The sequence below is a fragment of the Corvus cornix genome, chromosome 2 (assembly GCF_000738735.6).
Source record: "Corvus cornix cornix isolate S_Up_H32 chromosome 2, ASM73873v5, whole genome shotgun sequence".
Taxonomy (NCBI): domain Eukaryota; kingdom Metazoa; phylum Chordata; class Aves; order Passeriformes; family Corvidae; genus Corvus; species Corvus cornix.
The window spans coordinates 20,834,100-20,861,463 of NC_046333.1; the positions used below are offsets into that span (position 1 = coordinate 20,834,100).

Sequence of the window (27,364 nt, forward strand, 5' to 3'; positions counted from 1 at the left end):
GTACAATGGAAACTTTTGTGGGCGAGCAGCCCTCACTCCTCCAGCACACGCTGACAGGAGGCGGCATCCCGCCTGCTCGCCAGGCTCCCCGGCAGATGGGCACTGGGGCAAAACCATTTTCTCCAGCATAGGCAGACTATCTTGAGGCTTAGGGCTCCCACAAACGATTCCAAAGCCATTATTCCTTTTTTTTTTTTTTTTTTTTTAATTTCAGCTGAACTGTTTAAACCTGCAAAACATGTTTACTGTAAAAGGTTGACGTAGTGGTCTAAGGTTTCCCTCCTGGAGCCGGTCCCAGTCCGTGGGCGTTGAGATTTCCCTCTTGGTTCACCAGACGTAATATGAGGAATTGTCTTTCTTTCTCTTTTTTTTTTTTTTTTTTTTTTTTTTTTTTTTTTTTTTTTTTTTTTTTTTGGTCTCTTGCTTCATAACAACTTTTTCTCCCTGTGTTTTTGTTAAATGAAATGTCACTAGCTGTTAATGAGTTGTCTATTCCCTACTTCTTCCCTGTCTTCCCTTTCCCCTCAGTTGCTGATGGTCTGGACATTCCCAAGGGAATTTCTTGGAGCAAAACCCGTATTGTTCTTACTAGCTTCCAAAGACAAGCCATGGCTCTGGATTTTTATTTTCCTAATAGTTAGATTACAGCATCTAAAATATTTCTGAAGAAACTCCTTTTGTCATCATAAAAATTTCAAAAATGCTTAAAGGCAATGCTGCGTGAAATAATTGAAAGATTAGCTGGAGATGGAGTAATATTGAATTTTACTGAGATATCAGCAGGAAACCTGAATCAGATCATTCATCTTGCAAAGCACAAATTACACATAGCAAAAAACCTGAACTTCTGGTAATCCGTTTACAAAGGCAAATTTAACACATGTTAACTACTAGTCTGGACGTCTGGAGGTTTAAAAAAAAACAACCCAGCAAACCCCTTCCAAAGCAGTTCCTACACTTCAAAAAATGTGTGATTGTGTCAGTGTTGTGTTGCTTTTATAACTGATTGAATTAATTAGGGGCAGGGAGGGAGGGCTACAGGGGCTGGAGAAGGAGGCTGCTCCCAGACAGGGGATGTGTCCTGGCTTGCCGAATTTTGGTCAGGTTTTTTCTACTGACAGCCCAGGGGAAGCATCTGTTGGATAAATTGTGAAGTGATCGCCAGTCCTCCCAAGAAGCCTACTTCAATTCTGGCACTCTCCAAAGGCATCATTAAGGAGACTCAAGCACAGTCTGGCTGCTCCTTCTCTCCCTGCAGCTGAACGTGGCAGTACCAATTAAAGGGATTCCTTTTCCAGAGTCACAAGTTAAAATGTGGGAAGACACTGAGGGTAGATCTGCTAATTGTTTTCCTGTGGAATGACCTGCCAAATCCACTGTGGTATTTGTGCTGTAGCCTTCATGTTGTGCTTCTTTCCATACATTAAAAAGAAAGGGGTTTTGGACATTAAAAACAATCACCAGGGATAGTTCTTCAGCAGCGTTCCTTTCACAGTAGGACAGCTGTACATAAAAATACTATTTACAGACATTTGTAATAAATCAGGCAGTTCTAAATGCGTCACCTCCATCCTGGCCATGAAAGCAAAGAGAAAAGAAAAAGTGCATTCACTCTTTTACCTTTAAGAGAGCTGTTTTTCTAAGACAGGCCCACATCCATGCGATGAAGTTCAAAATAGCCAATATTTGCATGTCCCAATGCTGCAATAAATGTACAAAAGAGATGACATGAAGTCTCAGTTTCCCCTTATTTCAGTAGCATCTGACAGTGGTGGGACTTGTGAAGCTGCATGTGTCTCTGCTGCCCAGCTTATCCAGCACTCTGCTTATGGCCTTTCATTTGCGTTTTTTTAGGCCTTCAGAATGGAAACCTTACATTCTGTATTATTTTTCTTGTTTCTTTCCTATTGAGGTTTGAAGATGCACGGAAATAACTTGTCCAGTGATTTCTGTATCAGTAATGTGCAGGAAAAAAGACCAGACACAGCCAGTTTCTTCCAAAAGACATGTTGCCAGAAAAAGTTATAGATGTGGCTTAAATCTATGTTTGCTTGAAAACAGAAATTCAGTAAATTTGGAGGACCCAACATACCGCTAAAAGCAGCTCCAGAAGTGGGACCACTGTAGCTGAACTAAACCAACTTCAAAATGGAGTCTAAAGCTGTCTGTAAAGCCTATGGCCTTGCCTTTTGACCCAAGCAGCAGAATTATGACAAGCCAGACTAGGAGTATATTAAAATCAAATCCTGCATGGCTGAGTAGCTTCCTTAATACTACCTTTTGTATTGTATTGTTTAATATTAATATTGAATATGACTTGCAGCATAGATAGTGGTCAAAAGGCATCATAGTATTGTTTCTGAAAGTTCAGCGAGCTGAGATGTAAAACAGTTTCATATTTTGTCCAGGCTAATGGCAGAGCAAACTCACAGTGGATCTCCCCCATCACGGTATCATGCATTCTGGATTGTGGTTCTTCCCTTCAGACAATCTGAAGGGACTCCTGCCACAGGTTACCCAGATGGTCTCTTAGTTGGGCAACATTTTGGGCAGTGCGTTGTGAGAACTCCTTTTCATATATGCAGTGCCCCTTCGAAGAGATTGTTTTTGCAAAAGTTGTTCCTTTCTTGGCTTGGGAGAGGAAGAAAGGACAGAACTAGATATCTTTTTCTTTTGTCTTTTAGATGGTCACCATGTGTGGGAAATGGAAGCCAAAACCGACAAAGAAATGTGCAAGCCAGTAAGTCTGTCTTAAATATTTTAACATCAAGATGAACAACATATATTGCCTTCTCCAGCACTGTTACTAAAGAGGGATTTCCAAGGCTTTGGCACTGAAACAGAACAAGTACTTAGGCCTCCCCTCCTGGAAATCTTTCTTTAATGTGAGCATGGGGTAAAAAGCCTTCACTGGAAGCTCTCCCAAAAGTAGGAGAGACTATTTGGAAAATATTTTTTCATTGTCCAGGATGGGCCAGTTCCATCTGCTCATCTTTTGTCTTGCTGGGTCAGTTCTTTCCGCTGCTCCCAAAGCAATTTCTGATCATTTTCCTTGGCTTTCATCTATCTTCAGCAGAGGAAATATGAGTCCCCCTCACAGGAGATCAGCCCCACATTGGAGAAGTGTGGCTCCCTCAGCCATGACTCTAAGTGGGAAGTACATCCACCATTCCACGTCTGCAGGAATATGCAATCCTTGCAAACCTGCAGGCAAACAATTTAAAGATCTCGGCTGAATTCAGGCCAAATGCTAAGAAGAGCATTCCCTGTTACTCTTTCAAAAAGTGCCAAGGGAGGTTTTGATGGTCATAGCAGATTCACTGTGCATATGTGTAAGCTGATGCCCTAGAAGCTAAGTCATTCCTTAGCCCTGTGCTGGAGCATTTGGTTTCTGACAGTGGAGGATCATCTACACATTCTCCAGCCCTTTTTCATGTTGCACTGGATGTTCTTGCAACAGTGAATCTCCCATCCACAGAAGCTAGCATGCTTAAAATTTCCTGAGTTGTTATACGAAAAAATATTGCACTGTGGAAAATGGAAATATTTGAGTAATGCTGTCCCTAATGCCTTTCAGAGGAAATTTTGTTAGGTTCAGATATATCAGGGATGACCTGCCAACCAAGCCATTGTGCTTTCTCCTGCTGGGTTAGAGACCACAATTTGATTGTGGTCCCAGATTCTTGACAGAGGCAGGATGGATAGAGCCTTGTCTATATGCAGTATCATATTTGCTGTCCAAAGGGAAGAAGTGAAGGCTAGTGATTTTGTAAAGATCTGAGCCATGCTAAAATAATTTCCCTACATTTAGAATCCTTGGCATGGACACTGGGGCTGGTGGGAAGCCATCCTTGCCCCACAAAGCCCACCAGTTTCCCTTCATAGAGTGTTTCTCCTTGTATGCCTGGGCACCTCCTTCTTGGGGTTAGCTTTTCAATACTATTGTACAGCTCAACTGCCTTAGTCATGCCTTGACTTCCTGATTTGTTGCTTTTGCAGAATTCATTGGTGGTTGAGATACCACCTTTCCGCAATCAGAGAATTACCAGCCCTGTTCAGGTCAACTTCTATGTCTGCAACGGGAAAAGAAAGAGAAGCCAGTACCAGCTTTTCACCTATCTTCCTGCTAATGGTAACAAAACAAATTACTTACCTCTGCTAGTAAAAGTGAGAGATAATGATGATACATGGTTTTGATAATTCTTTAGTAATTTGAGTATTCTGGATTTATACCTGGTGCTATGAGATGAGAATAAATCCAGGAGAGCTGCCTTTGTCTCTGCTGCCCACACAAGAGACTGCCTCTGCAGATTATTTCCATTTGCTTTGGTGGCAGAGACCTGTTGAAACAAGGACTTTTGTTTTTGGGAGCTGAAGAGCCACAGCACGAATTCACATGTTTGTGAAGGCACTGAGCTCTCTGCTAAGCTGCTGTCAACCCTTGGTCTGACTTTCTAACCCCAGAGGGTAAATTGCATTTGAATAAGATTTCTGAATTCACACCACAACATTTTAAGCATGCTGGGCTCTGAGCTGGAGGTGGTGTGTGGATTCTCCTTGCAGTCATCTCACACCTTGCTGCCTTGCGCAGAGTGAAAATTGAGATGGACAATGTGGGTAGAGGTCAGAGTGCGCCATGTAAAATGCTTTATGGATGAGAAATGTTCAGAAACGTGTGCCAGTATTTTTTTTTTGAGCTTATATTGGTACCTGTGAAGTGACAATAAAGTCACTCATGATAGCTGAATTCCAAGCAGGCTTATATGAAAATTTTAATAGCTAGTAAATTTAGAGGGGTTTTTTTATTATTATTTGAAATGGCTCTTATACTGAGAACACTCTTAGGGGGAAAAGTAGGAAAAGAAGGGTGGTTGCTTTGTCGTTGTTTTGGAAGGAAGAGGAATTAGAAAAAATTATTAGGTTATGCTTTATTGTAGACTTTCCAAGCAAAAATAATCCTTCTATGGGAAATATCCACAAATCAATATTCAAGTCATGTCACATGACATGAAGAGACATGCTAAATTTTTGTAGGTGAAATCCCATAAAGTACACATTTGGAATTTCACCCAGTTAGCATGCGTGCACTTTTATCGGGACTTAAATTTAAACTAGGAGTACAGGAAACCTGACATGGCAACGGAGTGCTTATTGCATATGTTCCGTGTAGCTATGCTTCACTGAATCAGCCTACTTATGCAAACTTCATCCTCAGTGGGGATGTCTGTGTATATTTAAAGACTGTTCATCTCTTAAATTGGAAAGAAAAAGAGTTGTTATTCTCTTTCACAACACTTTTCAGCAACAAAAATCAGTTGTAGAGGCAATTGGGTATTGTCTTGTCACCCAAGTTACCCTCATAAATATTTCAGATTCAGGCCTCTTGTTAACTGCTGTTTATTAAGCAGCATCTTCCCTCCAGCCTTTACATAGGCCCTTTTTTACCATTGTATTCTAAACCCTGGGAACAGTGTGCACTCCTGCAGAGTTGGTTTATGCTATCACCATTCTGTGTTTGAACGTTTGATGTGAAGAGATGGGAGTATATACCTAGTGACAACAGGGACCAGCCTAGGCTTTATTCTGCAAAGGCATCTTTAATTACGGTAATTGTTGAAAACTTTAGGAATCTTGTTTAGTCTGTTGTATCAATTTAAACTCAAGTGAAATCTTTTCATTTCAGTGTAAGGAAACCTGAAAAAAAAATGTAACACCAGGGTAGGGTAAAGGAAAGCAGGTATTCCTAGTAAATATTCCTTCCATTCTTGTTTGGTTCTCCACTCACATTCTCTTAATACATATGTATAAGTGTGCATATAGGTAATTGAAAAACATATTGCAGCCTCTCCCATAACAGTGGTAAAAGTGAATGTGCTTCTGCAATCATCAGAATTAATAGTATAGTATGTTTTTATTATGCTTGTGTTGTAATGCCTGTGTTACAGCTGTAAGGTTTTGCCCTTATGTGGCTGGTACTTTTTTCCATCATGCCTTTCAAAGATAGATACAATCACCTCAGCTATGTATTTAGGAACCATGTACAGTGACTGAATCAGTCATTTATGTTGCTGTATTTCTAGAAGTCATTTTAGGCTTTATTTGATTTCAGTCACAACATTCTTTTACTGTTTAAAGACATTGTAGAAAACCGAAGTTTAGCTCATGAAGAAAAAAATACCTGAGTCAAGAACTACTGGGTGGTCACTGTAAAAAAATGTGGATGAGATAAGCATGATTTTGGCCCAGGTAATACTTTGTCTGTTGTTTAAACCAATCCCACAAACAGGGAAGGTGTAGGGTTTTGACACGCAAATGTCAGAGTGATCATTAAGTGTAAGATGTGGTTTTACACAAATGAGATGGTATCCTGTAAGCTGCTTCTCCTTCTGTGCTTTAGGACTACAAATGCTACATTTCAGTGCCTACTGTAGTTTTGCAGGTATTTCTGTGGGAGGGAGCTTTTAAAAGCTTCATGATGAGCATCAGACATATATTTTACAGCTCAACTGGACTGTGCCAAAGCAAAATACTGAATATGGAGTAAAGCTTAAATATTGTGTGAGCCCCTGGCTGTGGTCCTGGGGTGGGTGTGGACACACACAGAGCAGTGGGAGAGCCATGGGCTCGCTGTGCAGCTCCCACCCCCACCACAAGGCAGTAGGTGTTCTTTCCTGTAGCTCCTATTTCTCCTCATTCCCTAGGGGAAAACAGCCAGTGGATCCAGGGACACGTGACCTCACTCATCCCACCTCCCATGAATGGTCCTATAGCGTCTCCATGGAGTACAGCTCTGTGACATGCAGCCAGCACAAGCTGCCATCTTCAGCAGTGTTATTTCGCCGCCACAGGGCTTCTCCCATGCTGCGGAGATGTGGCAGGACTGTACCTTCCCTCAGTTAGCTCAAGTGTTTCACAGAGCAGGGATTTACTTGATGAAGATGAGTTCCTGCTTCAGAAATAAAAAAACTGCTATAAAAATGAAAATCTTACTGCTCTGTAAATGAAAAGTTTAAATAACAAAGCAAAACAGAAAGTAGATGCTTCGCAAAAGGAGCCAAGGTCTTGAAAGCAGGCTTGCTTAAGTCTTTGGCTTGGGATAGACTGTAAACCTAAGTACTCATAATCCACTTTTAATTGAAATTTTGATTTACTGTTCTGCTAAATTTGATCAACTCCTGAATCCTGTGTTAGCCTATATTGTACAGAAATGACTGTAATGTCATTTTTTTTAGTATTACTTCAAACGCATCACTGGGCAGTTGCGTATCAGTTTTGTCCTGGAGCCTGCAGGCTGTAGGCTCTTGAGACTCCTCCACAGACATGCCTGGCGCAGAAATATAAGTAGTTTCCATACCATTCTGGCACAGGTGAATTCCCACAGTTCATATGGTAAGTACTGATACATTTTGCATTGCCACATCCCATCAGAATTTGAGGAGGAAGGCTCTGGACCAGACACTGCAGTCAGGAGTGTGAGCAGAGCACAGTGAGCTGACCCTTGGATGTTCAGTTTTTAAAGCGCCTCTGCTGCTGCAGCTCTGTGCAGGGGGGCTCTGCAGCTCCATTATGTGCAGCAGAACATTTTGGAAAACCCTTGGCAAACACTGCACTTACGAACCTTACCCTCTAGAAGAATGCTTTGTTTCAATTTCTGTTCATGACTGTGTATCATTTTGCTTCTATGAATTTATTATATCATTGGCTCATATATGCATTTGAAACAGGGGGAACAGTCTTCTGAAATCACCAGATGTAAGCAGTAGCATTTCAGGGTTAAACTAACCTGGAGAGTCTGAAGAAGCGCACAGGCGTGTATGCTGTGGTTCCAAATCCTGTGTTTTCATCTGCTAAGAAAGCTGAAGAAGTTTTCCTGCTCAGAAGACTTTAAACAATGAATGATAAGGATTAGATGTCTGACTGTTTTGATTTCTTTTAAGTAGGTACAAAAAATAGAGGAAACCTGTTCAAGAACTTATTTTTACAGATAGGAGCGAGTGTTCTCTGTGTTTTCTGTTATCCAACAAGTATTGATATCAAGAATGTTGAACATAGGAAAGTTTTTCTTTGAATTTTATTTAGACAAGTAGTGATATTTGACTAACCAAAGACAGTCTAGATTGTCTAAGAAATATTTAATAAAAAGGAAAAAGGAAAGTTGATGTGCTTCTTTTACTGGAATGAAAAATACGCTTTTGCAAAGAGTTGATGATAAAGTATTTCCAGTTTCTGTTTCTGTCAGGCTTCTTAACTGTCAAAGCATTATTAAAAGATCATTTCATTGCTTCTAATATTTATTAAAATGGTGTTGATATTCTGGGTAACTTTTACTTTGAGATGTGTTTCACTACCCACAGGACCAGATTTCCAACTGCACAGCCTTCACTCACAGAGCCAGCTTTTCTGCAATTCCTTTTCCTCCCTGCAGTCATCTGCACAAGTCTCCGAGGCGTTGAGCTCCTCTGAAAACCTGGCCACAGTGACTTGGTGGGGATGGAAGTCCTTTGAATCTGTGGGTGTGGAGTTGTGCTGAGAGCCTGCCTGTGGTGACTAGATGTGCCTTAATATTGTGGTTTACAGTCCAGTGGCACAAAAGTTAAGCTCTTAACATTGTAGAATAGAATCATAAAATATCTCATGTTGGAAGGGACCCATAAGGATCATTAAGTCCAACTCCCTGCTCCTTGCAGGACCACCCCTTGGTGTACATCTGAAAAGGGTGAGCACTGCCCATTGCACATTGTTGTCAGCATCCTCCTGACTTCCTGCCTCTGCTCTAAAATTATCCCCTGCTCACCATACAGATGGGTGCAACAACACTTTTCTCATGGCTGCATTGAGCAGCCATGTCTCTGTTTCACCTCAGCTCTTCCACCCACACTTCACTCTCTAAGTTAAAAGATTACATCAGCCCCCGTAGCAGAAAACTACAAAATGAGGATGCAAAGCATTGCCACTGTAATGTGACACAGCATGTGGCTTGTGCTGATTGTCTCCTGACACCTCTCACCTCTCAGTATTTGTTGAATTTTCCTGCTTGAGGTTGGCAAAATTATTAGCCTAGTCCTTTATGCAAAACGATGGTGATTTGGGCTCTGCCGGGGGAGTAGGGCCAAATGCAGGGCCTGTGTTGTGAAGGGACCGTAACCGGTGGCTGGTGCAGTATGACCACAGCAGCACCTCGACAAGGGGACTGAGCGTGGCTTAGTCAGGCCTGGAGCCTCGGACCTGCTGGAGGTGTTTCCATCCCCCAGGAGCAGCTGGACTACTGCAAAGCCAGCACATGGCAGGACAGGGCAACAGAAGGGATGGGGTGAAAGGTTGGCCCCAGGGGACTTTATTTTAGGTGAAAATAGGAATCACGGTTACTCATTTCACACTGTACACTGACGCAGGTTATTTAATTTTGGCTACTCAGTGGCTGATTGTTACTTTTGACATTTAGCAGAGTAACTAAAAGCAGGTGAGGTTTTGTCAGAGTCCTGTTCTCATTTAAGGCAATCACAAAGTTCATCATTGTCGGATGCATCAGCCCCTCCACTCCCATCCAGGAGCCACGTGGCGGAGCAGAGGAGGCATGTGTTGCTCTCAACAGCATTAGACTCCCAGGTGCTGAATACCCACTGGAGCTGCCCATGCTTCATCCATTGCCCACACTTCATCCAGGTGACATCCGTTTTCAGCAGTCAGACAGATCCTAGCCAGCCACATCTGATCTGCAGACAGTCTGTCTTATCTATATATAGAGGCAGAATGCTGCCTCTCTGTGGTGCTCCATCTTCACCTGGAAGGACAGGAAAAAACATCACCTGTGTGATGTCTCTGAGACAGGCAGGGGTGCACAAACACTATGTAGAAGCCCCTGGCTGTGTCTGACCATCAGCAATGATCACCCATAATAGTTAACTTCCAGTGCATAAAATAATCTTTTGTCAGTACCTCCCTTTTCAAATATTCCCCTTCAGATAAAAAAACCCCAGCCTGTAGTTTTGGTCATTGAACTCCTCTGCATGAGCATTTTAAGGACTCCTTCCCTTGCTTCCCAGTGATTTCACATGCAAGCAGGGGTAAAGTCAGCACTGGTGGTGTAATGTTGTGTAGCATCATCAAAAAATACCTCAGCCCAGTGGATTTTAACATGTCTGACAGAGATGACTTAGAAAGTCTTGGCCAGTGCAGCCTGGGTGTTCTGCACAGTTAAACCTGCAGCTGAAGGCAGTAGTGGAGCCAGGTGCTGCACCTCACTGGAAGCAGCACTAGAGCAGCCCAAATGAGCATATCACAGGACTTGAATTTCCTATTCAACGTTGTAGGATTTAACGAAGTGTTATGGTGGAAAGTTGCGTCTTTTAAGAATTTTCATCTCTTTGTTTTGAGTGAAAGCTCATGCATAATCTTCTGTACTAGCACAACCCAAAACGCCCTCTACCTACCTTTTACTTCTCCCCGCCTGATTTAGCAGTGCATGCAACAAGCTACCATATATAATCTTCTGTCTCATAAATATGTGTAGAATAACCTAATAGTTTAACAGCTGTTGAAAAGCATTTAGCAAATGAGTTAGCTGGAAAGTACTTCCAAATCAGATAATGACACTGTCCGAGATTATATGGTGAGGTGTATGTGCAAGGCTTCCAACTCTCCCTGGAGCTATTCTTGTATTAAACTGTACATATTCATCTGAACCTGTAAAAATCTATACACAAAACCCAAAAAGGGCAGACAGGCATGTTTTAGAGTTACCCTCCTGATGAGCAGCACCAGTAGCAGTGTACTAGCAAGAGAGGGTGAGATCAGATACTTGTGCAGATAAAAATTGCATACACATGTGCTGCCTACAGTGTCTTGTTAGCAAGAGGCTCCCTTTGTGTCTGAGTCACCATTCTCTGGATTTAGTAACTAGAAGCAAAGGCTTGATAGCAGCTTGACCTTTAAAAATGTTTTGCTTTAATAGGTGCCTAGGGAAAAACACCAATTTCAGAGACAGCATCTGCGTGGGTCCCTGTAGCTGACTGTCTCACAAGATTCCTGGGACTGAGTGCTCATCCCTTGTCACTGAGATTGCCACTGCTGCACATATGTTGGCAGGGCATTTCAGAAAGTTTTGCTCAGCCACTGCTGCTCGGGTGTTACTGAAGAAGGGATTATGTTTTGTGAGGGCAGCCAGCGCTTTGCCTCTCCCCAACACTGACTGCTCCACAGTCAGAACAAGGGGTGAGGCCTCAAGTATGCTGGATCCAGCCAGTGCTGCAGCAGCAGCCAGGATTTTGTCTTTGCACAAATCCAGAGTGGCTGAACTGTACATGGACATGTGTCCACATCCCTAACTAGTCTCTGGTCAACCAGCAGCAAAGCAGTGACAGGAACTGGGGTGACCTATGCAGTGTCTTCTGAAGGTGTGTTGCCAGTATCAAAACTGGCTGACAAGGAAGGATTTCAAAGGCACAAACAGCCTTTCAGAGCTCAAGTCAGTAACGGAGATTCAGATACCTAACTCCTCAGCTCTCTTCGAAAGTCTCATCCCAAATTCTTACCAATTGCCAGACATTTAGTCCAGAAGTTGAAGAAATGTGTGTGTGCACATGATGAAAAAAGTAGTGTTTTGATTTTCGTACTCTTAACTAAAATCTGTGTGCAGGTGCCAAAGAACTACATCATAGTCTGCACCATGAAAGGAAGCTATTTTGTTGGATAGGTTCAATCAAACTTAAGGGTAAAATAAATACATTGTAGTGCCCTAAATGTCTACACTGATAATACTACATGGAAATGGGAATTTGATAGTTAAATGTTAATCAGGATAAACATCTGTTTAATTTATAAGATTTTATTTTTCAGTTCACATATTTTAAAAACATCCCCCCCCCCCCCCAAAAAAAAAAAAGTTTAAAAGCCCATCTGGATTGCTAAAGTGCAAAAGCAAACACACTTGTTAGAATTGTCAAAAAATACATATAATTTATTTCTGAGTACTTTCTAACTCCCTTTACTGAATGTGCATGATTTATTATTTTTCTTCTAGGTTTGATATATTAACATTTTACCTGCTAGAAAGGCCTTTCATTTAAATGTGGGCTTGCAGAACTGGCTGAAATATTTCTCCCAGATTCAGACACACACAGAAGGACCATTGTCTTCCACCGGTGCCTTGGTATGATGTCATAACCCTGATCTCTCTGAGTAGGAAGCTTTGATTTATAGCTAGGGCTGCTGCCAATGTGTGGTTCTCAGAACTTCATATTAAATTAGATGACATAATGACATGAGTTCAGAGTCTAAGAAGGCATCACCAAACCATTTAGGTTTGGCATCACCAATTAGAAATTAATTTGCTTATCAGACTAATTTAGAACAGTGACCTCTGTCATATTATAATATTCAAAATCGAGGACTGTTTAAAACAGTCTGTCAGCTGACCTAATGTATTGTGAAGTAACAGGCATTTAAAAATTCACTGTACAAACCAAACTTGCATTCTTTTTTACCTTTTTAGGGCAAGGGCCAGATCCTTCAGCACTCTTAAATGAATAATGTTGCTTCTGAGTCTGAGCATACGTAGAAAGGGTATCATCTTTTGTGTTTACAATTTCACAAATTCTGGCTTCATTGCTGCAGTTTATTATAGGTGAATCTCAGCGTATGGCAAACTCAGTCACAGTTTTTCATTCTAGCCAGCTGAGAGTCTGCAAGACTGGGTGCTACCTCAGCACCACAGAACAGTTTTGAGACAGAACGATTGTTGGTATTTGATATGGCTCTGCTGGATTTAAGAAATGACTGTTTTCACTGAAACTGCGTGCAGGTTCTGAACAGCTGTAGGCTTTGCAATTAATCGCCAGCCCAGGCCTGCTGTGTGACTGACTAGGAGTGTCTCTTTTAGCTGGCAGGGTTATACCAAGTCATTCAAGATTTGAAATATTTGAGCTAGAAGTTAGTTAGGCTAATACTGTTCTCTGTTAAATATTAATCCTGGGAAAATTAACAGTACTGTCTATATCACATTGCACCTCCCTGTGTGAAATACTCACTTGTGGAAGTCAGTGACAATGGAAATGGATGTGTGTTACGGCAGCTAGCTTACCATGCCTCCATGTATAACAGGGCTCAAAACCCCTTTTTTAATCTTGGGTTTTTAAAGACTTGCAGTCCATCGAGCATGAGTCAGTAGGTAAGTGGTAGTACAAGTACCCAGCTGGCCAGTGAACAGCCTTGTCTGCTGTGTTGTCTTGTGCAGAGGGTTCTCCTGTGGATTGCCCAGGGTTCTCCTGTGCAGAGCCAGGATTTGGACTTGATCCTTGAGGGTCCCTTCCAAGTCAGGGTATTCTCTTATCTAGGAGAAAATGATGAAGGTGGGCACTAAGGTTTGTATCCTGTTCTAAGTCAGGTGTAGTTGCTCACCCCAGCTGAGCATCTCAGTCCCCGAGAAGTGAGTGAGACAGTGGGTGAGGGTGTGTTAGTTCCTTGTAGCCTCATTACATTGTTGGAGTAACGCCGTGGACACTGTGATGGTAAGTGGGTAGCCAGTGAGTACAGTTACAGGCTGTTCCTACATTGTTTTGGTGAGGTGTGCCTTGAAACACCCATAGCTCTTACTTTGGGCGCTCTAAAGTCCTTTGAAAAGTGGAAGAAAACAGTTGTCCTTTCAAAGAAAGAATATAAGGTGATTTACGCCAGCTTTTGACACAATCAGAGTATTTTCAGAACGACCAGATCAGACCCACAGCTAGTTTGAGTTTGCAAATACAAACATTGGCAAAGATTTTCGGCCTTTTTTACTCCATTTGTTGAAGTTACATAGGCTGGGGAAAAGCAGGTAGCAGGACAGAGTAGCACAAATAAACCATTAACTGATGTAATGTAGCAATTTGTGGTGGTGTGTCCTCCACACACAGTTATTCATGTCAAATACTAAAGTTGCGATCTGGCCAGAAAGGGGAATGTTAATGTCTTACATTTCTTCTGACATGCTCAGCTTTACAGGTCTGATTCCACATAACCTGGATCATTAGTAATGGTTTCTTCATGGAAAAAAAAATCCTACAGAGCTTCCTTCTCCAAACTGGTACCTCATGAAGATGTTTGCAGTTTTTTAAAGGGGGTTGAGGGGCTGCCATCCCAGTTTGCAGGATTCATGCACTCACTCTGCACAGGGTTAATGGCTACGCAACTGGCAAAACACAGAAAAGTCCGATACAAATCCCTTCACCATTTCAGCAGGAATACTTTTTCTGTCTTCCAGTGTGATACTTATTCTAGTGATGAGATTAGCATACAAACAAAATATATGACACTGAGCAAGTGGTGACTTTTTTTATTGTGTTGAAAAAACACATTATAAAAGGTAAGGAAGACAGTTCAATTGAACAAGTTCAGGTGACTCTAAGCATAGGTGCAGGTAATATCTGTCCATTTAAAGACAGTTTGTTTCCCATTACATCAAATAACTGATGCCCAGAAGTATTAGTTCAGAGCAAAACAATGTCAACAGATGTCAAAGAAAATGGAGGTGCCACTTACTCTCATATCCCTCCTTCTTGTTTCCGTCTGTGGCTACCAACCTGCCATTAGCAAACAAGCTACTGTGGCTTACCCTGACTAGTCCTAACCAGTCTCTGTTTTCCCCTCTGAATTTGTAGGCACCAGGAGTGTCTTTGGTTGCTATCACCATCTCCAAGTGAGTTGTTGGACTAAGAGGTGTGGAATAGAGTCCCTCCCACCCATCAGTCCTTCACCTGATGCAGAGCAGGACTTACTGGTGATCCTCTATTGGCTGCAGTGTGTGTATTTCAGTGTAGCAACATGCAAAAAGAGATTCACAATATTCATGGCCACTAATCAGAGCTCCAAATGGACCCCCATGGCATTGCTTTTGTAAAGAAAAAACTAGGACTGAAGTGACAAAAAAGTGCTTGGCAAACCAGGTAGCAAAGATGTGCTATAGAAGAGCTACAATGAAAAGCCAGCCTGAGATCAGGAACCTGCCTTCTGTAAAGCCTCCAGCCTGCCTGCCACCAGGGCTATAACCCTTCCCTAGGTTATAACAAGTCAGACAACTCCAGGGTTTATTGGAGTTGTATTGCCAGTGGTTGGGCTTGGAATTATTTAGCACAGGTGTTTCTATAACAGTGATATATTGGGAAAATTCAGTGTTCAACAACCATCATATTTCCAGCTGTGCTGTGGTTAGTGCTAGCACAGTGAACCTAATATAAAACATGTGAGAATATTTGCTAGCTCAGGAACTTGTTAAAGGTATTTTCTTACAATATCTGAGTTGCTGTGTTTATCTAGGTGCGTTTCTTTGGTCTTGCATTTTCCTAAAGGGTGTGATAGTGGTTTTGTCACTGAACTTGGAATCTGCTTCTCTGCAACCAAGTGCATTAGTAGCCCTGCTAGCCTGTGTGCAGCACACAAGCTGGTGAAAATAAGATTATGAGAAATCCAATGACAGTCCATCACACCTAGCATATTTGTCTTGAGCAGCACCTGTGCATCTGTTACATATATAGACCTGATTTTACTAGGGTGCTAGAAATCTTGAAACAAGTGTTGCAAGCATCTACATGTTAAAGAACATAAAAGGAACAAAGTTAAAAAGGAGCCTGGGGACTGTAAAACAAGGGTAGTGAAGTGCATTCACCACCACCAAAGTCTGTGAGTGTTAAATGAGGTTTTATATGTGCAGATGGACACATGTGCATTTAAAGGGGCTCAAAAAGACTCATACACAAACATAATAAATGGCTGGACAATATGTAAGGGTTTTGTAAAACACGTGCAAATAAAAATACAGTCAAAGACACTTATGCGACACACGTGTATCTGAGCTGAGTTGTGGAAAGATGTTACATTATTGACTTTGTGCCACAATGGGTTGGTTATTGGAATATTCTGAAAAATATTCTCTGGTGTCACCAGAAATTTTTTAGAAAGAAGATAAATGCCACTATGCATCCATACTCGATCGTTGTATGCATTAGAGTTGCATCTGTCTAGAAAAAAAACACATCTACAGTCTAGCTTGGCCCTACTATTTGTAATTCTCCTGATAGAGAAAGTGAGTGAATTTTACCTGTGCACTCCATCTGTTGTAGGAGAAGCTTCAAAGACACCTCTCTTTGATTTGAGAGAGAAAGCAAATGTTGAAAAGACACTTCAGTCTGAGAAAGGATCTTTCTTCTCTGATTTGAGAAAGCAGCTCTGCATTTGTCATGACTGAGTTGATGCTCACTGACAATCGTTTTTGTTCACATTCTGGTAGTTTTTAGAGACATGACAGCTCATATAGGACATCATTTGAGACAGTGGGTAGAGCAAGCAGAGGTCTAGAACAGGAGTCAGTTTTTCCTGGTAGCCAGAGGCTAACATTTTTTAGGAGCTGGCATTAGCAGAAATTAAATGCAATTATGTAAAAGGCTAAATAAATCAGATCATACTCTTTCAAAAATATCCTCATAATTGAAAACTTCTTGTACATAGCACTTTGTCATGTATCTTTGCAACTTTATTTTCATGGAACTTTGAAAGTCCCATCTCTACCTTATGCTCCAGTTTACTGTGTGTACAGGCATTTATCAAATGGGCCATCAGTAGCTGTAGAAATGCAGTAGTCTATCCAAGTTTAAATTCTTGCCTTGATTACTACAAATCCATGGAGCCCTTGGGTCCAAAGCTTCCACTGAAGCACAGCTATTTGCAAATAGATTTTTATAGCACATTAGTGCTGGAGGAGAGTCCAAAGAAAATAGTCCTTTTCAATATTAGAACCAGCTGTGACTTTCTTGTGCTGATGACTCATTCATTTTTTTTTTATAGGGTGGGAGAACTAGGCAAAAGACACACAGAGTCTTATTCACGACGTTGTTTGTTTTGCAAAGGGTATCCTAGCCACAAGCCAACTTGATCATACCAATACGCAACTCATGTTTATTTAAAACCTTTTTTCTTTTAACAGTTCCAATTATAAAAACAGAACCCACAGATGACTATGAGCCTGCTCAAACCTGTGGACCAATGAACCAAGGCTTAAGCCCTCTCTCTAAACCGTACTACAGTCAGCAGATCATGATGCCCCCTGATCCTGGTTCATGCCTCGTGGCTGGCTTTGCCTCCTGTCAGCAGAGAAACGCTGTGATGTCACCTTCTCCCAACGCAAGCCCCAAGCTGCATGACCTTTCCTCCTCTCCTTACAAGTGCATCCCCAACCCGGGACACAGTCACCTCGGACTTCAGCAGCCCACTGGAGGTGTCCCCACCATACAGGAAGTGCCAAGGTCTATAGTTGTGCACCCAAGCCCCCCCGAGCAATCATCTCACGTCATGCTGCAGCCGCAGGTGAGTCAACATCTGAGCAGTAGCTGTCCCCTTGGTTATCAACAAACACTCTATCCCAACAGTCCCTCTTCTCCAGTTCCATCTGTTACCCAAGAGCCAACCTATTTGCAGTCCTGCAGTCCAACTCACTCATCCATAATGGGTCAACAGCAGCAGCAACTGCCGAAGGTTCACAGAAATGAGTCTCCAACAACCCAACCACTGTCATTGCCAGAGTTGCATGAGGAAAGTAATCATAATTTGGCCCCTATTCCTGTAACGATCAAGCGAGAACCTGAGGAATTGGACCAGATGTACCTGGATGATGGTAAGTCTTCCACAGCATAGGTTTGCATTCACCATGTTGCTCTATCAGGGAGTTCCCTTAACCCCCCCCCCTTCTTTCGAGTCCTGGTGGAAAAAAAGTTCAATTAATAGCCTGGTGGAAAGGTGCGAACTTTGCTTGGATTGTCTTTATATAGGGAAGGACCATTTCATTTCATTTACAATAATGAAACCACATAGTCTAAGCATTAAATGTTGTTTGTTAGCATAGAGCTCTAGCTGCATGACCAGTAGTTATGTTGTAATAACCTTAACTGTATGTTCTTGGCTTACGCCCATGCCAGTGACCTGTGGAGCTGCAGTGAAAACATATTTAACATTGTCCCATTCATAATGCAGTGAAACATCTGATGTGCAAATCTGTTCACTGAAACTAAATGTTAAACTGCTCTACTTCAGTTGAGAAGGTTCAAATTAAAAATGGAGGCATATCTTTCAGCGTCACTTTTCAGTCTCTTTGCATCTGACATTAAGACTACTGCTTTTTCCCGGTTTTATTGCAGCCTTGCTGCTGCTTTTTCCTTTTTTTTTCTTTTTCTGGTTTTGTGAGATTCTGTATGTGTATATATTCTACATGCACCACTGAATAGTTGAAATGCCGTGATAAACTTGTAAGACGCTAGTTCCCAAATAAAAGGGATAATGTGGAATTCGGTTATGTGACCTTATTGAACTGCGATTTAGCATTTGCTGCTAAGTATCCCAGTAGTATTCTGGACCCTCACCTTAATGCAGGATGTGAATTCCCTTCCAATAGCCACGTAACTATATAGCATACCATGCTAGTTGAAGAAGAAATGTCACTTAAACGGCTGCATTGAAACTAACTGGTGCCAAGGAACATCTGAATTTTATTGTCCTTCAGGGAGGATTTAAGGACAATTCATTGCACTGGGTTTTTTTTAAAAAAGGACATTTTGTCACTCTATTTTAAACAGCATGTTACTCACTGAATTAGGATTGCAAATTAATATTCTGGAGCCTGAGTAGCAGCTCTTTGCTTTTGAACTCTAGGAAAATTATTTTTCTTAACAGAAGTTGTTACTGGTTACATGATAGAGAGGTCTCGGGAACTTTTCCTAATTAGGAGTTAATTAAGGTCATTAGTTTTGCACAACACATCTTTTGTGACAAGGTTTTCTTCATACAGTGTGCATTTTTATCACTTACCTATGCTGTAAGAAGCACGATTTCAACAAGCTAAATGAGAAACGTACACAAACCAAAACAAAAAGCCATGCCAGAATTTTGGGTTTGAGAGAAAACAGAATTTATGTAAGGAAAAGAATTTAGATAAATCTAAACGTAGTGTATAGCTGCCTTTTGCAGAAAAGCACAAGAAAGGGGCAGCCTTTACCTGCTTTACCTCTCAAAAGTCCAGCAACCTCTTCTCTGACAGAACCATGAAAGTTGCCTTTGGCTGGTCCCTAGTGGAGAGATGGGACTGTATCTCAGGGATGAAGGGTGAATGAAGTTCCTCAGCCATGTCTTCTTTAGGTTTCTCGTGGAGGAACAGAGGAACTTTGCTACCATGTGGTCTCAGAGAGAGGTTTTAGTTTTTCAGCAATGCTCATTCTCTCTGAAAAAGTGTAAATGGTTTAGCCTTAAACGTCATCTCTGTTCCATCGTTCTTCTCTGGGCACACATACACACCAGTCCTCTAACTGATGATCAGAACTAATTGTAGAAGCCACCATGTATATCTGCACCGATACTTGAGGCTGACTTTGAAGATCTCTTCAGCTAGCCAAATCTGGATATAGTTCCCTTTGGCATCCAGCAGGCTTTTAAAATTGTTCTGTGGCTGACAACAAGAACTGTAGACCAAGAAAGAGTTCCTAGATGTAACAGTCCCTGTAACAGCATATAATAGGAAGAAACCCAAGCCTTTGTAGTTCAAAGAATTAAACACCACCAGTTCCCTCTAAGGGGGTCAATCAGAAATGGCTAAACTGATATTTAGGTTTGTCTCAGGGGTCACACTGATGGAGCTCAACCCACATGAGCTGCCTTTTCCTATCTAAACCTTATCTCACTGCCTGGAGAAAAGGTCATCCACTCTATGTATATCTGGAGTGGACTACTACCCTCTTCATATTTGTCTCGGTATCTGGATAATAGAGAAAGAAAGCATGCAGCAGAGGGGCTAAAGGCAGGAAGTGTTTCTTGTTGGATTTGTGCTGGCCAAGATGCTCTGTTCAAACCATGCAGAGCTGTGGCACACCTCAGACATGCAGCACAGGAGCATGAAGCTGGAAGCCTGTTTTAGGTCTGTGCTATATTCATTTCATGAAGGCAGCCTTTTACCACTACTGCAGATACTGGTTTCACATTACATTTAATCTGATGGAACTGCAGGCTTCTATGAAAAGGGTGGCCTCAATCCATCTTGCTCTGTCACATGTTCTTGCTGCTTCCTTCGAGTTGTATCAATTGATTATGGAGCAGCAGAGCAGGCTAATGGAAAATTAGCCTGCCCAAAACAGCAAAATCCACATCGTTTTCTGTTGGGTCAGCTCATGGAACCATGTCCAGTAGCTAGGTCCAGCCCTCAAGAAGAGGGGCAGAAGCAGGGCAGAAGCTGTGAGTTTAGGGGTGCTGCAGGGTCGCTCTGGGTGGCAGAAGCCGACCAATAGGCCAGAGTATGTGTGAGTTGAAGCCCCATCTGATGTGATCTTATCCTCCCCAGCAACTATCTAATCACTCATCCTGTTTCAGTTAAAAATCCCCTTCTCGTGCTCACCTGTCAGTTACAGAATGGTGGTGTCTGGGCTGCGTCACACAGTCTCAAAGGGCAGTTTGGCCTCTCTGGTGACTGCCTGGAAACCACCAGTGTTTGCTCCTGGTGTCCCAGGATGTGCTGCTCACTGAGATCAGCATGGAAAAGGCAAAGCATGTATGCAGCACCTTTGTGCCTGGTGCTGCTCCATTCACACCTCTGGCCATAAAGGTGGAACAAGGGATCGTGGGTTTTGACGAGTGGCTCGTACAAAATAGGAGCAACTCGTTTGTCCATGGGCCTGACTTTTTTTTAGAATAGGAGGTTTTTTTTAAGCTATCACCATTTTTAATTACTAGTATATCCACCTCTAAGCGTTTTTCTTGTTGGGGGAGTAGGTGGAATATCTGTAGCACTTGTGAACAATGTGAAAGCCAGAGACTAGTCAGGTGTACTTAACTGCATTCCTTTCCTGCTACTCCAAGTATAACAACTCTTTTTCTATTCCCTGATTATTAAATATTTTAATGACATTAAAAATTAAATTCTCAAAGCATCTCTCATTTTAATAAGTATATCTTCACAACATCTTGTAGCTATCTAATACCTCCAGTTTTACCTAAAATTATTTAAGAAGTGTGAGGTATTGACATCTGACAGGGGACTACCAGACAAATAAAATATCCAGTTGATTTTCCCAGATTATATCTGATAAAATTCTGGTTGCTTGTTTACCACTTTAGGGAGGTTTGATTTATGTATCTCATATACACAGAGAAGTCTTGGACCGGGTATAAACAGAAATCTTTTGGTTTCAGCTTACGGGTTCAAAGTAATATTCATTCATTTTGTTCTGGAGTATATTCAAATACAGACCATTTACACTGCAAAGTACAGATGGAAAAAACCAGTCAATGAATTTATATAAATATAGATCCTTTATATGACATTTTTCTGCTTTGGTAAAGGTGGGTAGCTGAAGTGATATAAAGGGAGCACACAAAGAGAATTCCATTTTGGCAAGTAAGTTCTAGTCTTGGCAATCATATTTTAAATCAAAATCTACAGTAGCCACCTGGGCTACTCATTAAATGTGCTGTCCATTTCAGTATGTGAATATATGATTCCACATATAGAACATATTTAAAATGCAGGCTGTAAAGTGATACCTGATATATTATGGCTATGCTCTTGATACTGAAAGGTATCTGGCTTGGATACCAGCACCCGTTTCAAATAATTTTGAGTTCAGCCTCTTAGCAAAGATTATGGCTGACTGCCTTTGCTGGTTTCACAGGAAGATTTGATTAAAAGTGGTTGAAATTGTGACATTTATGCCTGGTCCTCTGCAAGAGTCCATGGTCCTTTGCATCTGGAGAGGGAGTATCTCCTGTTCTCTGCACCAGGAGCTCTTGCAGAAACCAGCAGGACATTGAGGCACTCTGGTGGGTGATGCCGGGACTGACAGTGTCTCCATGGGCATGTGCCACCCCTGCCCTAGACAGTGAAGGTTAAGTGGCGTTTGCCTTTCAGATCTAACCTGGGAGTAGTGTGGGGTGCTAGGGTGGTGGAGCTCATGGAAAATCATTAGGCAGGCAGGCAGGCTTGAGGGGCCTCTTTAGAACAAGTCCACACTGTAATTTCTTTTAAGAGAATACATGTTATTTAGGTATTGATGTGTCTGCTATACAGCCCTTTGAGACGTGAAGTGGAATTAGTATTGTCCAAAGAGATGGATAGTTTGGGGAAGCTACAAGCTGATGAGAATTCTTCCTGGTCCCTTGAACCAGATGTGAAAATTTACCTAATTTATATCTTTGACATCTTTATATTTATATTTTGAGTGTGCTCCTCTCTGCAGTTGTCTAACTAGTACTTGGGTCAAAAGCTATGCTAGTCTGCTCTTGAACTAATCCTCCTTCTTTTCTGTTGACTAGGGCAGCTCAGACAATTTTTCAGAATTTTAAGTGCTTTTCTTAGTCGTAGAAGAAACCCCAAGCCAGAGGCAGGAGAGTGGAAGTTCCCACAGCTTTCCAGATGTTCAGATAGCTGGGAACTGGCCAGGCTCACAGCAGGAGATGCTGAAGGTGACTTGAAATCACCTTCCTCATCCCCATTTCCCTTTCCTGGACCTAGTGTAGCCTGCGTAGAACACAGAACTGGGCTCCAAATCTTCCATTTCGCCAGGATGGAGAGAGTTCAGTTAAGCATGCTAATGCCAAGAAACATTTTTCAGGTTGTAACTGGCACTCCCACGAGCTATTAGATATTTTATCTGCAGCAGAATGACACTCATTTGTGAAATTATTTCCTGCTGTTAGAAACATCAAATAATGTAGTTTTCATTACAGATCAAAATTAAGCTATTTTGAAAAAGCAAAACATTGGTACTAACAGGAAAAAATGTATCACTTATATTCTCAGCAGATTTCAAGGTGTATTGTACATTCTGTAATCCCATTTGTTACATTAAGGCACAAAACTTTACAAAAGCAGTTTTTAATTGAAAGCAAAGCAGCATCCTGGAGGATTCTTTGATCAAGGTACTTGATTACTCAATGCTTGAGTACTGAAGGTCTGGTTTCTAATCTCAGATTTTGAGATGCAGTGCCAGCTTAGTTGAAACCAGGAGCACACTCCCATTGCTGGCCTTGAGTCCAGGGTTCCACATGCTGTTGAAAAAAATGTTTTCCAGAATGCCCTGAGTCCTGTGTAGGAGCCAGAACTGAAATAACAGTATCTGAAAGAGAGATCTCCTGTCTGAAGTTTTGTATATTAATTCAGCCTCCTCCTCTGCACATGAATGCTTTCATAAAGGTCTCTATCCTGATCTTGACTTGATCAGATCTATAAATCTTTGCATAGTAAGATGAAAATACACAGGCCATAAACAAAGGTATCTGATGTTTGGATATATGGCTAGCAGAAAGTATCAGAACCACATAATCATCTTTTTTAAAACAAGGAGGCTTTTGTTCTTGTGATTGTCTTTGCACAGCTGTGAGTTTTATAGCACCATGCCAATGAATGCACTCATTGCGACTTGTATTTTACTCTGCAAAGGTAAATTGGGAGTATTAAGCCCCCAATAAGTATGTAAAAGTGGCAAAACCACAGGTAAAGTGTTACTGAAAGCTGCAGTCTCGCCAGCCATTTCATTTTAAACATGGCTCTTTTAAAAATAACTTTTGCAGTAAAAGCTGTAACTCCTGGATGTAATATGAGCTATTGCTAATGTCATTCCCATGAATTGCTTACAGTGTTGAACCGTTAGATGTCTGACAAGTCCATATATCTCCTATACAGTATATATGAAAGTTTTTTGCGTCTAAACCATATGTTCTTTTTTTACTCCTCTATATTCTGGAAATGCACGTGGTTTGGTGATATAGTTTATTTGAACAGGAACCATAGCAGACAGAATTATTCTTTCGCTGAAATGTATCCTTTTTCATACATCTCAGCTTCATGATTAAAGCGATTGGCTCTTGAGGCGTTAAGTTTAGTCTGCTTCTGCCACAATTATGCCTTTGAAAACTCCTGAGTTCACTCAGTGATTTCCAGTAGTCCAAATGTCATTAGAACAACATGCAGGTAGTCTGCAAAGTCCAGTAACACTGTCTACACTTTTGGCTAGGGCGAGCTTTTCCCTTCCTCCCTCTTGGTGAAGCCTCACAGCTCTGGGAGAAAACAAATAGCTTTCCTCATGGAAAGTTTTACTTAACCTGGCGTGGTTCCTGAGCCTAGACCCTCCTCGTCTCTAATGATGATTGAAAGTGTACATGCTACTGTGATAAAACATGCTGAGTCGTTAACATTTGGGGCTTGGGTTGTAGGCGATGAGTAAGGGAGGGCTGAAGTAATGCGTTCGAGTCAGACCTTCGGTGGACTTGCACGTCTGGGTTGGAGGGGGATCCTGTTACATGAAACCACACACCCACAGGAATGGGTTTGCTCTTTCTAGCAGGTTTGATGAATTGGGTCTCCCAGGAGGCCCACCAGAAGAAAGCTCCCAGAAGCACAGATGACCAGACTAGGTGTCTTTCCTGGTTTTCTGCAGCCCCAGGTGTGCAGTTGCCCGCAGAGCAGACCTGCCTACCTCTTAGCTGTGGTATGCTGTGAAATATAGTAGGGAACTTTTCTTTCTTTCAACGTCAGCACTTACATTTCCAGGGAGGTCCTTGAGTATAAGGCTTTCAAGGAAGTGTCAGTGATCCCAGACACTGGTGGAAGGAGCAGGAGGCTGACCAAGCAACAGGAAATCTGCAGAAAGCTGTATTTTTAGTGTTGAAAAAACAGCCTTTGTTTGATGTGCATCTGCACACACACCTTCTCGTTAACACTTGAAATCATTAAGTGTTTGTCTGAAGCTGCATTGCTCTCCCTCTTTCCAGCTGAGAGCATCTTGGAAGAAATTGCTTCTCACTCCCATGCCTGATTGATTCTTCCATTTCTATATCAATGGCTGTTGGTGTTGCCATTTCAAATGGTAAAGATTTTGTTGGTTATTTTCTGTAAGCTTTCTGTGGCAGTTGGGAGAGGAGAAGTTGCTGTATCTGAGCCTTGGTAACATTTACATCTGCTTTTAAGCCTGAAGCAGTGCCAAGGAAAATACATGGCTTGCAGAAGCACAAGCTTCGTGAGAAAGCTTTGTTCCGATGCAAATTATTTTAGGAATATGTTGTTTGTTTGAATCGTTTCTGCTGAGCTGAGCAATGTTAGCTGCTCAGGTGTGGCCTCATGCCTTGGCCTCTGTGCTCCTGATTCCTGAACCCCTTCTGTCAAAACACTTGTGGGGAAGTTGTGGTAGCAGCCCCCTCTTCTCGAGGGAGGAGAATATGGCACGGGCCCCCACAGCACCTCCACAGAGCTGGGCTGGTGGCTCAGCCCAGCAAACACATCCGTGTCAGAGGGAGCAGCCTCCCTGACTTCATGTACGGGGCACTTGGAGAGGCACTGGCAAGCTGCTGGATCCCCAAGCTGTGGGGGCCTGCCTCTGCTCCCACTTAAGTCAATAACACAGTTCCCTTTAGGTTCGTTGGGAACAGGACCAAGGGCTGGTAGTTAAAGCACACATAATAGCTGCATTCATGGAAGCCAGGTCCCTGATAGACAGGCAGAGAGGGAGTTTTTCCGAGCAGATTTCTGCACGGCACCACTCATTGTTTCATCTGCTTCTGCTGGACAGCGGGGGGCTGGGTCAGGGGCCTGATAGTGGCTTGACCATTGCTGCAGAGAGCAGGCTGCTTGATAACCTGGCTCTGGCTCTTTCCTCCTCTCTGAGGAGCTGATGCTGATTGCAACCAAAGGGGCACAGGCTTCCACAACAGGCTTATCACCAGTCTGGGAGGAAGCTTATGAAAAAAAGCAGACCCTCAAAATGTTCCCCTCCTCCTCTGTCAACTGAGGAAGTCTGCAAAGCCTGGGCACTGAAAATGCCTGGGAACAATCGGTGAGTAAGAAATACGGTAGGAAAACTGCAGTCCTGTTCCTCATTGGCCAGCCTGGCTGGGTTTGTCAGCAAACCAGGGAGCTGGACCAGCCCTCTACCCCCTTTACAGGCTTCACTTTGTCAGCAGGTCTACATTTTGCACACCATGAAACCTACTGCAAGACAAATAGCAGAAAGCTGAGTGAGACGGTACTGCAAGTGTGTCAAAACTCCCAAACCATATTGTTACTGAGCATGTAAATTGCAGTATGAGTGCTGGAACAGTCTTGAAAAAGCAATGCTACAGGCTATCCAAATCCATAATTAGTGGATTAATTCTTTGATCCTTACATAGCTATAGCTTGTTATCAAAGCACCATGTAAACACAAGAATGTTCTTCACTTGCCTTTCCTTTGCATAACTAAAACATGATTTCTCTACTTAATTTTGACCCTTCTGCAGCCATAGTGCTGCAGAGAGTGCAGAAGACAAGATTTGACTCTTCAAGTCTGTTCTGTCCCAATTGCTCTTGATGTTAGATTTCTGTGGGAGCTAGGGCTGAAGATCTGTTCCATTTCATAGCTCTTGTGATACCTCTGAGATTGCAGAATAGGTATTGCTGTAGATATTATTAATCCATTTTGATACCCTGGGAGCAGCAGTCAGTTCCTTTTCTAGTGCTTCAGGGAAAATAGGTGTTTCAGTGCCACCTCATAAGCAAAATCTCCTGCAGATTACTTAAAAAGTAGAAAAAATGCTATTTGGGGTCAGAGGAGAAGCCTCCAAAAATACAAAACTGAAGAATATTTATTTTAACTTTTTTTCTATCCTGCATATGCAAATCCATACACAGATAAAGGGTGTCTGAAATGATCTATGAGACTTTCTATTCCAATTCTTTTGCATCTTTGTAGTTGTGGTGGGCGAGAGTGATCTAAGTCTCTTCTACTCGTGACTGACTTTTCTGAAAATCCTGCAGGTGCCTGTTGAGTAAAGCATTTTAGAAACATGAGGTCAGGTGGAGAAGCCCATCCTGTGGAGGTTCTGTTGTGCAGTCAGTTCCTGAACCATTGCAGCTCCATGCTGCTGCACACCTCTGAGCTGTGATTGTCACTAGTGCTGGCATCCAAGCTTTTGCTTCCAGTTATTCTTCTGGAAGACTGAAGTGACTGGTAATCTCTTTGCTATTAGTTGACTTACGTTTTTTTCCTCTGTGATGATTGTGTTCCACTAAGCTCCAGACTGCACTTGTACTCAGCTATTGGCTTGAGGCTTTTCACCTCAGAGCATCTGCATGAGGCATTAGCAGCTTCTCCAGGCATCTTCTTATAGTAATGTCTTTGGGTCAGTAGTACTGGAAGGTTCAAATGTTCTTCTCTATCTAAAATGACTTTGTGTGAAACTGCCAAATAAAAAGAGAAACTGGTCCTGATTTTTTTCAATTACACTGTTTGTTTTCTTTGTCCTGAGAAATTTCCCTGCCTCATTAGCTGTTAACCATTGCACGACATACCATGGGCCCCAGCAGCCAAAGATTAGAGCTCCCTGAAGTTGCAAG

The 27,364-nt window shown here is 42.1% G+C and overlaps 1 protein-coding gene across 6 annotated transcripts in view; it reads left to right on the top strand.

Annotated features, from left to right (window-relative positions):
- NFATC1 (nuclear factor of activated T cells 1) overlaps window positions 1–27,364 on the top strand; it is a 110,638-nt gene that overhangs the window by 61,248 nt on the left and 22,026 nt on the right. For 2 of the 6 annotated variants that reach the window (XM_039549341.1, XM_039549342.1), the window contains exons 7-9: window positions 2,685–2,740; window positions 4,000–4,132; window positions 16,952–17,638. In XM_039549341.1, coding sequence (XP_039405275.1) covers window positions 2,685–2,740; window positions 4,000–4,132; window positions 16,952–17,638 — 876 coding nt within the window. Of the gene's footprint in view, window positions 1–2,684; window positions 2,741–3,999; window positions 4,133–6,701; window positions 8,299–16,951; window positions 17,639–27,364 lie in introns of those variants that run through there. The other 4 variants (XM_039549343.1, XM_039549344.1, XM_039549345.1 and 1 more) reach the window with 4 other exon arrangements.